This window comes from Canis aureus, chromosome 22 (genome assembly GCF_053574225.1).
Source record: "Canis aureus isolate CA01 chromosome 22, VMU_Caureus_v.1.0, whole genome shotgun sequence".
Taxonomy (NCBI): domain Eukaryota; kingdom Metazoa; phylum Chordata; class Mammalia; order Carnivora; family Canidae; genus Canis; species Canis aureus.
In genome coordinates this window covers 11,562,850-11,578,457 of record NC_135632.1, presented here as the reverse complement: position 1 = coordinate 11,578,457, position 15,608 = coordinate 11,562,850, and the positions used below count along the sequence as shown (strand labels likewise).

Here is a 15,608-nt window from a genome sequence, read left to right as displayed (position 1 = left end):
TGTTAATATTCTATCCTCTGTGTGTATATATATATATTCATACTTCTATTTAATTTTGCTTTTCTAAATTAATTTACATAAACTAATCCAGTCCAAGGGTCATTCTACAGATGAATTTGACCCAGGGATTGACTACTGTTGGAAAGGAGTACCTAACTAGCTTTGTGATGTCTTTTCAGAGATAAGCTCATGTCCCCACCCACTACTGATACTTCACAACCCTCTAAACTGAGACAAAGCTTTCTCATTCTACAGCAAAAAATATGGTGGCAAATGTAATCATCTCCAAACTGACATCAGGAAAAGTAAATTTTAAGCTGTTGAGGTCAAAGGAGAATTCACTGATATAAAAGATCCTTTCTGATATCTTTTAGTCTTTTACTCCAATAAGCTCCCACTACCAAGATGGTAAATATACAGATTTTTCACTTTTAAAATATTACTTGCCATGGGAAGAAACATTCTTCAAAGGAATGTACCTTGGAAATAAGGAAACAAAGAAGAATAACAATGTGTAGCAATGATGGAAGTCAAATGTGTCATGGATACATATACCATAAGGCCAGAGTGACATAGTTTCTACTTAAGTCAAATGTAAGTATTAATATTTTATGTTCGCAATTAATTTAGACTAGTACTTAAAATTTCCCTTGTGTGATATTTTTTTTCCAAATTAACTGCAAATTTTGTTTCAAATATATTTTTTATTTAGTAAACTATTATTAGTCCTTATGGATTTTAATAGTTGTTTCTTCTTTTTTTTAATATAACTATTTGCAGTAGAATCATTACTGGAGCTATTATTTTTTGTTCTTTGTTTTCCCACAGAGCTTAATCCTAATGAACCACATCACTTCCGTACTGCACATAATTCAAAATGAATATGTCATAATATTCTCCAATTTGAAATAGCATGATTTATTTAGTTTCATATTGCTGAATTTACTCAATCAGTACTAAATTTATAGAAAATTATGTCAAATCAAATCCTCAGTTATTTTGTCTCCAAATACTTCCTGGAACTTCCTAAAACACATTTTTGTCCTTAACAAATCCTCCTGTACAGTTTTACAGCTTTCTTCTCAGTATATGTCACCATCAATCAAGTAAAAATGGCAACTTTAAAATAGAGGTCAAGGGCATTTGCTGTTTTAACTGATCATCAGCATTCCTGATTAATGATGGGATTTTCACAAAATCTGTATAACTGGGACAGCTGCTCTTTGGATAAGACCTTTCCTTCTGTCACTTTCAGGTATAAGTGACAATAAAGGTTTCATATCTAATGGACCTTTCAAGGTGAAGATGGATAAAATCTTGATACTCTGTCCTAAATCCCCTCTTATCAATAAGGTAACTCTCTGTACAAGATAGATGACTACTAGGCACAACAGCTGTTTTCATTTGCTATAGACATTGTTCTATTGAGGCATATAGAGAAAAAGTTATGTTACGACACTTAAAATATATAAAACATCATTATATTGAGCTCTTCTGTATTATAAGGTGTTCAGTCCTGCAATGACATTTTAAAAAATGAAAAATAAATCATCCCCCAGCAACAGTGAAACATTCACATGAGCCCACAGCTACAATGAACCTTGGAACTGCAAAGGTAAAAGCTACTATGGGCATAAATAGCTCAGTAGAATCAATGTCTCCAAAAACACTTCCCAAAGAATATTGTTTAAAGAAGAAATTAATCTCAAAGTCACATGATTTGGCCTAGAAATATATGCAGAATTGCAGCTATCAGGTCTACCTAACAAGAAAAGAACTTAAAATGTTTATGTCATATCTGTAAGGGAGACATTTTTTAAAAACTTTTTAAATAACTGACAAATATAGTTGTATATAATTAAAGTATACAACATGATTATTTGATATATATACATTGTGGAATTACCAAGATCAGATAATTAATGCATCCATCATCTCACATAATTAATGTGTGTGTGTGTGTGTGTGTGTGTGTGTGTGTGTGTGTAGAATGTGTAAGATCTACTCTGAGCAAATTCCAAGTATGCAAGAGAAACGTTTTTTGAATTGAATTAAATTGGTTTGAATTAGAACACTTATTTTCTTACCAGTATGTGCCATTGTTTCAAAATAGGGCTTCGGGTATAATGGCAGCTATTACTTGAAATTATCTCCTATATAATGGAAATATAAAACTATGTTACCATAAAATAATACAACTAGACATTTTTAATCTATCTGAGCCAGAGTAGGCTAATTTAGTGTAGTACCTACACTATATTCATAATATTCACATAATTATACCCATAATTATGTGTATATCTACATTAGTCTGGCAAATGGCTATATTCAAGAAAGGAAATTTATTGATCTGTAAAGTGTTCCTTCCTATATCTTTGCATAAATGTTTTCTGTCCTACAAAAGTCAATTTATAGTATATGTGTATGTATGCAACAGTAATTTTTAAAAAGTTGAATATGTTGGAACTCTTGAAATCATATGGTCATTATGTGAGCAATAATTTTTTTGGAAATAAAATACAGTACTCACATTTAGCCTCGTGAAGAACAAAATGAATGTTTATATTCCACTCAGCTAATTAAAAGTTGAATACCACACAGATTGACAATAAAATAACCAGAAACTTTAAAAGAAAAAAGATTATGGCTTTGGTTTTGTTTTTAGATAAGTTGCTTTACTGAGTTAAAAAAAAGTTCTTCAGGATCTCAAAAAACTAAGAAGTGGAATCTTACTTTCAAGCTCAGCCTATGTTTTCTATGTTAAAAGATAATTCATTTGCAGCTTTACATAAACACTAGCTTTTCTCTTACCACTCTTAACCATTAATGGTAAAGAAATAGAGAATATTACATTTTATAGCCAGTAAGTTATAATAATTATAATAGATTATTTTATAGTACTTTGCTACAATTTAATAATACCTGTGCTTTGGAAACCATTAAAAGTTGTTTGGGCTTTTTTTTCTTAATGATTTCTGCTTTGTCATCTAAACAAAATAGTTGTAAACGAATGTCCCTGGTGTGGAACATGTCTTGTGGACCTCAGCCATAAGAACTGGGGCTGCGACAAAGCCAGACTGCTTCAGAGAACCTTGTCCCACTCAGAGACGGAGCCCAAGAAGTCAGCCAAGCAGAGCAAAACTGGTGTGAATGGTCCAAATTAAAAAGCAGCATCTGAACACATGGTAAGAGTTCTATAACAAGTTGTTTACATGCAGGAAGAAAAATCCTCCTTTTGGAAAGTTCTGCATTTTGTGGTCCAAGGATGAAGGGTGCCTGGGAACTGTGAGCCCGTGAGGTGTCTGAGTAATGGAGCGTGTGTGTAGTCATTAGACAAGCTGATGGATTTCCTACACAAATTTCTGGCGGCCCTAAGATTTTTTTAAAGTCATCTCCATATGCAGCAACTCAGAATTCAAAACAGAATGTGCCAAATACTTAGTTGAGATTCAATATATGCAAACGTGTTTGAATTGGGGTATGTGTAGAGAGCTTGAAACCGAGAGAGGGATGGCAAGTTTACATCTAACTTAGAAAATAGCAGTTATTCCTTTAGCAAATACTGGCAAAATGCTTAAATACCAATACATGAGGCAATGGGACCAGGTGAGAGGCGCACTCCCCACCTTCAAGGACTACAGTATAATGGAGACAACTGATAAAGTATAGACAGATACCATGCAAGAAACTGATTACAGACTGAGTTATACACCCACGACAGTTGGGGATCTACTTCGGTCAGGTGGTCAGGAAAGGTGTCTCTAAAGTGGTAACATTTAAAGATTTTATTTTGGGGGGGTGCCTGGATGGCTCAGTTGGTTCAGTGTGTGCCTTCAGCTTGGATCATGATCTCAGGCTCCTGGGATACAGCCCCATGTTGGGCTCTCTGCTCAGTGGGGAGTCTGCTTTTTACTCCCCCTCTGTGCTATCTCTCTTGCTCTCTTAAATAAATAAAAATAAGATTCTATTTATTGGAGAGCAAGAGGGAAAGGCAGCATGCACATGGGAGAGGTGCTTGCAAGCGGAGGGAGGGGCAGAGAAGGAGGCACTGAGAGGGGAGAGGCAGAGTGGGAGGAGGAGGAATAAGCAGATTCCACACAGGCTTGAAGCCTGCCCCTGGCTAGATCCCACCACCCTGAGATTGTGATCTTAACCAACTGAGCTGCTCAGGTGCCCCTAAGGTGATAACATTTAAAATGAGTTTCAGTGAATGCGAAGAAGGTAGTCTTGCAAGGACTACAGGGAATAACTTTCTAGACAAAAGCCGTAGTATCATGAGTATTTAGAGGAGTATCAGTGAAGAGGAAATTATAGACAGGCAGAGTTCCACATTCCATGACGAAGGGCACTTGCTTTAACATTATACATGGAAAAAGGACCAGATACATTGAGATGACAATAGTTTTCTTTTTTTTTAAGATTTTTATTTATTTATTCATGAGACACAGAGAGAGAGAGAAGCAGAGACACAGGCAGGCAGAGAAGCAGGCTCCCTGCATGGAGCCTGATGTGGGACTCGATCCCAGGACTCCAGGACTATGCCCTGGGCCGAAGGCAGGCACTAAACCTCTGAGCCATCCACCAGGGATCCCCAACTATAGTTTTCTAAATTTGAACTTGGGACATGAGAAAACTCTCAGAGAGAACCAAAGGATGAAGGAAGATCATTAGCTGATAGTGAGGGCAGAGAAACTGGGTTGGGGGGAGTTTGAAGCAAGAGAAGTTATGAGATAAGTATTTCTAATGTTAGTAACTAAACCTACTAGGAAAAATCAATAGTAGTGCAAGAAAGAACTGAGGGTCAAACTGAGATAACAAATCAGGTAACTGGGAAGACGAAGAAGAATCCAGAACAAATGGGGCTAACAAGAGAGAGGTGTATGGCAAGTCTGATGGGAGCACCAAACTCAGGAAAGTCCTCGTACCCAAAGAAGAGAGAAGAGGAAACAATCTCCTGAGAGAGAGGGCTCAAATGGTGCCAGCACTCAGCCCTGGAACATGAATTATAAGGATCAGAATATAGCAAGATAAACACTGCTTTTCAGCTAGGGAAGCTCAGTTTGCTGACATACCTCCTGCCTGCCTGACTCCAGTACACTGCAGGGCTGAATGTGCTCATGGAATTTATTAATAGTCACTGCTGGGAAGGGCTGGAAAAGATGAGAACAAAGGAATGAGGTGAGACTTAACACTTCAGAGCAGAAAATACAATTCGACAGAAAAAAATGAAAACAAGACTTGAAAATATTCCAAGAAGTTGACGAGACCCTTACATCAAGGAAAAAAATGAATCCGTCCAGCCTGGCCATTAATTTGGGATGGGAAAGAAGGTATCCACTAAGAGGACTTTACTCTTCCATATTGCTTTTAACCACCTTTTGTCAACCATTCATCAAATTTCAGCCACTATGTATAGAGTATTACATTTTTAAAAAGAACACTCAAAGTATTGTGAATACATTCCTGTGCACCACAAAAACAAATCTGGTAGACATGTCAGGGTTTAAATAACCTGAATATAACTGATATTAAGTTTAGAGGCAAGAGATCAACACTAGCTAGGATTCTTGGACATGATTTTCTACAGAAGGTACAAACGTAAGATAAAGCTTGAAGACTGAGAAGCAAGGAAGCAGGCTGGTTCAAAAATTAACACACACACACACACACACACATACCTCCACAATTATGGATGATATTAAAGTACATTATTGCCTTATCTTGGTTAATGTTTTTTTAAATAGACTACATGATTTCTATGATTTCTATTCAACTAAGCATGATAGGACTTAGATTGAAATCCAAATCCCCTGGCCTCACAACTTGTCCATCATTCATGTGAAACTAGTAGCCCAGGTTTGCTCATCATTATGAGTTTGCTACAATTCTGCTACAGATTTTTGTCTTGAAGAGGCGTTTTCCAGATCTGAGGGAGGGTACTCTTCGTACTTCCAGGTTTTCTCTCTCAGTAGTGCCTCTAGAGAGCAAAACTCCCAAAACAAGGTCTGAACCATCATAACTTCATAGACCATCACAGACAGCTTCAAAGAACACTTATGGATTGATTGCTGTGCTTTCCCATCTTGTCATGTCACACCTATACAGCTTATACTATGAGATAAGGACATGATCTCCCTTTTAGAGATGAGAAGTTGAGGTTAAAACAAAGAACTCACTTAAGATCATGATGGATCATGGATTAACATTATCCTTTTCTCTGCTTCCGTTTCATTTTCAACTTAACTTTATAGCTATGTTAAATATAAAATGTCATATATGTAAATAGATATCTCAACTCATGTATGTACACAGATATCTCAACATTGCTTATTTCAAAAAACCCTGACTGGTAAATTATATGTAAAAGACTATCAATGGACTAAAAGTTCCTGTTGGACACGCCATGGTTTAGCTTCCCTGTGTTCAGTGACTCTTCTAACAGTTGCTTACAGCAATTCTGGAGACGATATCTACATAGTTGTCATAAGAAATATTCTTCTCCTGTGGCCCATATGGCTTATAAGCAGATTTTTAAATCAGGACAGTTCCCACATGTGCCCAATGTGGGTTCCATCTCCTTGAACAAGAGCACTCACCCTGGGAGAAGGAAGCTCCCTGACAGCTGTTATGAACTGCTACACAGACTGTTATGCAGGGATTCCCACTGAGAGGAACAAGGAACACCCAGTGCTGCTCTGCTTGGAGGCTGTGCTTCCTGTCCTGAGAAGACTCATGCCAAGTGTCTTGGGAGTCCGAATGTTTAATTGAGCCTTAAGGAACTCTGGTATGCATCACTGGCATACTTTTGTAAATATCAGGTTCAGGAATGCTCTACTCTGCCCTGAAGTGGAGGTCACTTCTTTCCATGTCTTCTTGAATCAAGATGAGAGCTCAAACTCTCCAGAGGTTGTAACAAAGATCCTATCATTCTCTCTGATTAATGGATAAACTTAGGTGTCAAAGCGTCTTTGCAACACACCCAAATTCCTTTCATTATTTTCTTCGAATTTCTCATGTGTTCCTACATGGCACATAAAATATTGGAGCGTATCAATTTCCAGGAATGAACCTCTCTAGTTCATAGTATTCTATGATAATATATGTTCCAAAATCTAATAACAAACAAGGATTACAAGGTGTAAGGACAGAAAAAATTAAAATTAAGAGGCTTAATTCTCTCTGTTGAAAATAAAGGAAGAGATTTTTTCCTCCCTCCCCTTTTTTTTAGATTAACTTAAAAAATGTAAGCTCTTTTTCCTGTCTCGTCGAAATCTACGTAAATCCTTTTAGAAGTTAAATAAGCCTCCTGCCAGCTTTATGATCCAGGAATGTCTTAATCAAGGACCTAAGATCCATCTCTTGAAATTGGAAATATCCAGAGAGATGTCACCTCTATCTCCCAGTTGCTATAGGAGGAGCCTAACTTTGGAGGGCATCTGCTCCCAGTTGCAAAACAACCTTTTGTCATAAAGATATGAGAAGTTTGTTTTTTCTTTGAATAAAACCAATTAACAAAGAAGATCACCCCAATTACCAGGTGAATTTAGAATAAACTATGTATAATAAATTGTAGTATAAATTCCTTCCTACTTGAGATCTAATTGTTTAACTTGTAAACGTGTGTAATCGGTATCTGGCTTTATAAGAAAGGATGAGATTTCTTTCTGTCTCTACAATATCTTAGCAGATTGCCTGTGATTCACATCACACACTGGTTTAATGCTTATACAATAACATAATTATTTTCTTTTTCTTCTACTTTTGCAGAAAGATTTTCTGGGTTGAGAGAACTTTTTGTTTTCAGTTATATTTCTCCTCCAACAAGTGATACGGAATTTTAAATCTTGCCTAACTTATAAACTATTTGGCTAAATCTTATGTGTTACGCGTTCCTATTTCATTATCCAGAATTCTAGTAATTCTGATATTACTGTTGTTTCTACCAAATTGCAAAGAGTGACTGATAGTATCATTGCTTCAGAAGAGAAAAAAAGTGAGAGGTGACCTTTTTAAAGTGTACTTTTAAATTGAATTGTGCCCTCAGAAATGAATATTTACTGAATGACAAAGATTTTATACTTTAATCCACATCTATAAACAAAGATTATTTTTGCCCTGAGAAATAAGTGTAGGGGAAACATTTTAAATATTTTGTTATTTCAAGGATTTCCAGGTAGAAGATAGAAAAGGCTTTTTTCAATATAGTTCCACAGGCAGAATAAATACCAACCTATGGGGCTCCCAGAGGAGGGAAAGTTGAATTAGTAGAACAATGTTTTAATATCACAATCTCTCTTTTATTGAGCTAGCACCCTTCTAACATCATGTGCATGATAATAATGAAATAATTCAAGGGCAGGTGGGGGAAATATCATCCGGAACTCTAAAGACACAAGCCCAGTTCTGGTGAGAGACTGAAGTCCATGCTATGGAAATCCTTCTAACTTCTATTATTTTTATAAAGAAAGAGATTTTATCAAAAGAGAACAGCTGCTTCTAGAGACCAAGATCTTAGGGTGCCTGGGTGGCTCAGTCAGTTAAGGGTCTGCTTTCAATTTGGATGGTGATCCCATTCTCTTGGGATCGAGCCCCAGTAGAATCCAGCTCCCCGTTCAGTGCGGAGCCTGCCTTCCCTCCACTTCTTCCCCCACTAGTACTCTCTCTCTCAAATAAGTAAAATCTTTTATAAATACATACGTACATACATATATACATAGCAAGATCCTTTGTAACAAAAATAGCAACCTACCTTTGCCCAAAAATCTTTCATGGGCCAGGGACTTCACTGATAATTTTACACATATTAGTCATTTAGTCTTCACAACAACAAACCTGCGAAGTATGTGTTATGAGCCCCGTTTACAGTTGGGAAAATTGAGGTGCACACATCTAGCAAACCATATCTGACCATCCAGTGTTTGTGCTATTATACCATGCTTCCTCTCATACAGAAAAACTGCAGAGACTATAGAGTTAAACTGAACAAAATCAAAAGGATTTATTGTATTACTTTTTATGAGTAAAATAACTTGAACTTAATAGAAAATCATAGAAGCATGTGGAATGTATTAACTTCTTTCAACATCAACATATTCCCAAAAGGCTTTTAACATTTCCAGAGCTGATAAAACAAATAAACAATTCAGAAGCTTCTAAAATGGTATTCTAAGGAAGATGATTCTTCCCCCCCTTGGAAAGTTTTACTTCTTAAAAATTTTAAAGGTATATTACAATATCTTAGTGTTAACTTATAATAACTCTGCTATTTAAGATGGTTTTATTGTGACTTCAAGTCAGTGGTACCCCAAGATTTTCTGTTAAGTTTTCCTTATAGAACCTTTATTGCTATACCCCCAATCATGTCCCCAACATTGCTTCTTCTCTCTCTTGCTTCAGGCAATTAAGGAGAGAATTTCTTATCAAAGTCTACTTGGCTCACATCAAGTTTATACTTTCTCAGTTCATCTTGGCCCTTTTAAGCCTACTATCCATGCCTCACAATTTCTTCGTTAAATTTCAGCTGTACACATTCCAAAATTCTCCTTAAGGCCCTCTCTCTCACATCCCCACTATGCTCCAACTTACTGCAGGTGTGTCTACTTTTCTGAGACATTTATCATCTAAGCCTTGGCAAAAAAATCTTTGGAGAGAGTCTCTTTTTATGCATATCCTATTTCTGTGGGCTCTCTCTGATAATCATCTCCCAGCCAAAGGAGTCTCAAATGTAGTCCGAGAGTAGGGAAAAAAAGAACTACTCTGCTCAAATCTAATTTTTTCTCTTATACATGAGATTTCAAAGTTGAGTTTATAAATTTAAATTTGCTGCCATCATTCCTTTGATATGCTTACTCATTTCAAAATCAATGGGTGACCTGGCTTACTCTAACTGGCAAGAAGGTCCTCCTAGTGAGAAAGAGAAAATAAATGTGATAGGAGAAAAAAGGGAATGACAATACATCATTCAATAATTCAAAATACTCCATTACAGAGACAAACTAAGATGATCTTTAAAAAAAAATCATGAACACTCCACAGTTCCCTGCTATCATGCCATACCCCCCTCTTTTTTAAAAAATAAATTCCTCAAGGGTCATAGTGAACTTTTTTTTTTCTTTCCTCACCACTTCCAATCCAATTCAAATACTCAAGGCTTATAAATGCAGAGGGAGGTACAAGAGGCAGGCAGAGGCTTGGCAGTTCTGATTATCAGGTCACAAGGGACACGTGGGTCTAAGAGACATCACTAGTATCCCCCAACACATCTGGGTGTCTGATTCCAGACACAGAGAAGATGTATCTATTTTTATCCAGAAAAATAGGCATAGCCAAGTGACTTGTTTTCATCAGGAAAATGTGAGCTGAAGAGATATGTGTCATCACGAGCATGAGCATTTAATATTCAAACCTCATTGTCTCCACAGTGACCCAGTCAGGAAGAACCCTGAAGTCTTGAGATTGACATTGCCATTGAGATGACAGTGCCATAAATTGTTGGTGTTTTCTTCAGCCTGGATCCTCTAGTGGTTAAGATGAACGAAACCCTCTGCCTACCTGTTTAAGGCTGGCTAATATTTATGTGTGTCAATTCCTATTTCATTATGAATAGATCTGGAAATTGCTGTCTTTACTGACTATCCACTCTGTATGTGTGGCAAGGCTGGGCAATATATTTTCACTAATGTTAGATCTCTGGAATCTTTTTGTTATCCATGGCATCATTAGCCTATTAGCAGGAAACAGAAAAACCACTGAAAGTATTCTGAATGATCCAAAGGAATATTATTTTATACAAACCATTTAACTAGAATATGGAATTTTTTGTTCTAATAAATAAGCCAATTTTATCAATTTAAGGTATAAAAGAGATTTCAATAATCAAATTAAAATGACTCCTAGCCTCCAACTTCCAATTTTGGACATATTTTCTTTCTCTTCTTTCCACAATTTTATCTTCACCTAATACAGCAATTCCCTACCAGTTTTTCACTGCCTGTTTAATAAGCTCAGATATCACCACCTCTCCACTGAAGCTGATAGTTACGAACACCATAACTCAAGGTAAGATGGGCAATCCAGTAAGCTCTAAAGTGTGGATAGCTTAAACCTGATCAGAAGAAATCCTCAGGTCATTATTGTCATTTTTGCGATTGTAGCTGCCATAAATGCCAAAATTTTATCCAAGGGCCAGGTTTGGGTAAAACAATCACTTCACAGGACATCACATACCCTTTGTGGCTGAGCTACTGTGTACTTTTTTTCTCAATCTCCTTTGGTGATTCCTTGTCTTCTATAATGACCTCTGAATGTTGCAAAATCTCTTCTATCAATATACTCACTACCTTGATGATTTCATCCACTATCATGTATATAAATGCTAACTCCAATGTACTTACTACATCCCAGTTAATACCTCCAGCCTGAATCATACTCCTGAATTGCATATTTGTCTGTGTTACTGCCAATGCACCCTCTCCATTTAGCATGTCAACATATCTCAAAACCAACATGTCAAAATTGAATTCTCAATCTCCCACACTTACATACCAAAACCCATTTTGCCTTTAGCCTTCCTACCTCAGTAGTGGCAACTCTAACCTTTTGCCCCTTGCATTCTTGATCTTCTTTCTTCACTTTCATATTTTTTATCTTTTTTCAATGCTCTTTTATTTTCTAATACACTATGCAATTCAAATATTTATTATGTTTACTGTTTAAATTTTGTAATTGTTCCTGAAAAGTAAGTTTCTTAGGGACTTTTGTTTAATGAATCTGCTTTGCTGCATAAAACTTAAAGCATCCTAAGGGCCTAAGTGCGTGAATTTTATATAGACTGTTCATGTATCAGAAGACTTTCAATTTACTAAAAAAATCACTATACACTTTTTTTATATAGACTGTTCATGTATCAGAAGACTTTCAATTTACTAAAAAAATCACTATACACTACTGGCATATAAATTGTCCTTTCTGAAATAGAAAAAGAAAACAACAACAAATCATTCTTTCCTAAAATGTATATATATTTTATTTCAATGCTCCTTTCCTTTTTATCCAAAATTTAAATAAGCATAAGTTAACAGCAAGAAATGTACTTCTGACAATTCCTAGCCTCTTTATACACTATAGTGTTTGAACAGTAATCAGAAAAACACATATCAACATATATCAACATATGTATGGTACTACTGCTACATTTTCAGATAAATTTATGTCAACTTTAATTATTCATTCCTGACATTAATAATATAGCCCACTTTCAGTATATTAAATTTGTCATTTTATAAGATTCAAAATAAGCAAAGATCATTTATAGTTTCATATTTGCAATTAGTCTTAAAATATTTTGTTTGGCCTAACTTCATAAAATAAGACTATTTTTAGCAGCTTTATTGAGGTATACATAATTCACATTTCATAAAATTTAGTCATTTAAAGTATATAATTCAGTGGTTTTTATTATATCTGCAGAATTGTACAACTGCTGCCATAATCTAATATAAGCATTTTCATCTTTTGTCCCCAAAAAACTTCATTCCATTAGCAGTCTCTCCTCATATCCCCACCCTAGTCCCAGGCAATCAGTAATGCACTTTCTCTATAGATTTGTCTATTCCGGAATTTTCATACAAATATAATTACACCACACATGGTCTTTTGTAACTTGCTTCTACCACTTAACATATTTTCAAGGCTCATCCATGGTGTAGCATGTATCTGTACATCATTCCTTTTTATTGCTGAATAACATTTCATTCTAGGGATATATCAATACATTTTTTATCCCATTCATTATTTGATGGACATTTTGGTTTTTTCCACTTTTTGTACACTGGGAGGAATGCTGATATGAACATTCATGTGCAAGTTTTTGTGTAGATGTATGTTTTTATTTCTCTTGGGTATACAGCTAGGAATATACAATTGGTGCGTTATATGATAACTACAGGCTTGACATTTCAAGGAAATGCCAAACTTGTTTTCCAAAGTGGATACATCATTTTACATTGAAAAAGACTATTTTTTTACATTGTTAAGATTAGTATTTTGTAAAGAGTTATTGTTTGCCAAAGGGAGAAGTTAAGCCTTAAGTAATCTCAAATACATTTCCTTCTTTTTAAATATTTTATCTATTTATTTATTTATTTGAGAGCAAGAGAGAGAACAAGCATGAGCAGGGGAAAGAGCTGAGGAAGAGTGACAAACAGCCTCAACACTGAGCATGGAGCCCGAGACTGGGGCTGGATCCCACGACCTTGAGATGATGACCTGAGCTGAAATCACAAGTCTGATCTTAACTGACTGAGCTACCCAGGTGCCCTTCAAATACATTTCAATAATGAAATAAAGTCACAGAGTTGGACAAAGTTAAAGGTGCCCTGACACACTGAATTGAATATTTCATGAATTTTACCTTAAAAATATTTGTTTTACTGAGAGCACTACTACTTGTTTACTTATGAACAAAGAATGCTCCTCTCTATTTGAAAGATCAACCTCTTGGACTGAGAACATAGAATCAGGAAGACCACAGACCAGGAAAAAAAGGGAGACAATTGAGCTTGCTAATCAACTAAACAAGCCCCAGAAATACATGGAATGGAGGACGCAGAATCATAGCCCAATCACCTTCCATTTCAATGAGAATGTAGTCCATGTCTTGGATATGATGCACTAGGACATGGAGCATATGATATCAAGTCAGGCCCTAAAGCTAAGCAGCAACTAAGCCAATATCTCTCACCACTAAGAAATAATGTGTATTACATGGTGGCTTTGAAATTCCCAACTTTTTATTCCCAATTTACAGAAAAAAAAATGAGAGAACAGTAAGATAAACACTGATAAACTCTTCACCTAGAATAACCAATTGCCAACATTGTTACATTTGTTGTTTCTTTACAAACCTGTGCGCGCACACATCTTCCTGAACGATTTGAAAGCAATTTGCAAATCTTGTGACATCTCCTATCTAAATACAATATATATCCAGTTAACAAAGACATTTTTCTGTATAATTACAATACCACTCACACTCAAGAATGTATGAATTATAAAGATATATAAAATAATACTATATACTGTTCACAAAGGTTTGATAACGAAAGAAAAATATATTGTTTATCTTAGAAACTCCCTGAGAGTTTATACCTCTAGATTGGTAACAAGAGAGGAAAAGAGATGGAGTCAGGGAGGGATGTGAATGTGGTCTTTTGGTATACCTGTATTATTACTTCTCTAAAGAAAATTAAAATTTAGTAAAAATAATAAGAATATATATAGGAAAATGCTAAAATTTGTTAAATCTGAATTGTGCATACATACATACATATCTTAGATTTAATAGTATATGTTGAAATGTTTAATTTAAAAATCAAAAGGGAAAAAAGTATTAAAAGGAGGGCAGCCTGGGTGGCTCAGCAGTTTAGCACTGCCTTCAGTCCAGGGTGTGATTCTGGAGACCCGGAATCGAGTCCCACGTCAGGCACCTTGCATGGAGCCTGCTTCTCCCTCTGCCTGTGTCGCTACCTCTCTCACTCTCTCTCTCTGTGTCTCTCATGAATAAATAAATAAAACCTTTAAAAGAAAAAAGAAAAAGAAAAAGAAAAAGAGACACTGACTAATTGAATTCCACATTGCCATGGATAAAAGAATACTTAGTAATGGTAATACAAAATTACTATTACAATTACTACTTAATTAATTGAATTATACATATATATCTATTTATATTTATAAAGCCATAACAAGGATGCTTACTGAGATATAGAGTAGTATTTGTTGGCTTGATTTTCATGACTCACATATATAGTTAGAATTCTTGAAGGCCAGGCAAGTGTTGAGCAGCGTATCTGCCGGGCCTGCTGGAAGAGATCCATTGGAGCAAACCCTTTAGAGACAGGACTTGAGTTTGGTCTGTGGGTCCCCCACTGTCCTGCACACACTGGAACAGCTCACAGCAATCTGACAGCTCTGGATGCCAGCTTCTGGAAGATAACCTCTGATCCTGGGCTTTGGAGCTTTTGAACTTTATGATTAGGCAAGTTTCAGCACCCTTAGCATGTGATCACATGCTGTAATCCAACAGCACTATAACACGGCAGAACCTTAGCTCCTGCCCTCCCCTGCCAACTCGGCATACGTGGCCTGGTAAACACCAGTGTGATGTGGACATATTCCAAACTTATGGTTGATTCCAATTGTTTCTACAGGGTTTGTAGGAGGAAGAGGCTAACTTCTTTTCTCTAGCACCAATATACAGGGGAGTTGTCTTCAGTAAATTAAACTTTTCCTCATGAATGCCAAAGAGATTCATTCTTTTCCGCTACAGAATATTAATCTAAAGAAAGGAGTATATTTGCTAATTGATCAAAATAAATACAGAAAGTCACCAGGGTAGGCTCCATTATATTAAAAATCTAATATATATGAAACATGAATATAGAAGAAGCTATGAAATATAATGAGAAAAGTGTAGAGGATAAATTACAATCCTTATATTTTCACTGAGTGAAATGGAAAGTTATTGACATTTTTGGATTTCTTAATTTTTACTTAAAAATGATCTAAAAATAAGTATGAAAATATTATGGGAAGATAGAATTACTGGT

The 15,608-nt window shown here is 35.8% G+C and overlaps 1 protein-coding gene across 50 annotated transcripts in view; it reads right to left on the bottom strand.

Moving 5' to 3' along the window:
• Nucleotides 1–15,608, bottom strand: part of LOC144293759 (uncharacterized) — a 472,204-nt gene that overhangs the window by 249,684 nt on the left and 206,912 nt on the right. For 46 of the 50 annotated variants that reach the window (XM_077864835.1, XM_077864823.1, XM_077864834.1 and 43 more), the window contains 2 exons: nt 5,073–5,150; nt 2,088–2,153 (listed from right to left, as the gene is read on the bottom strand). The exons of 2 other annotated variants lie outside the window; for them this stretch is intronic. In XM_077864835.1, coding sequence (XP_077720961.1) covers nt 2,088–2,153; nt 5,073–5,150 — 144 coding nt within the window. Of the gene's footprint in view, nt 1–447; nt 480–2,087; nt 2,154–5,072; nt 5,151–15,608 lie in introns of all 50 variants that reach the window. 2 more of the 50 variants (XR_013361003.1, XR_013361004.1) reach the window with 2 other exon arrangements.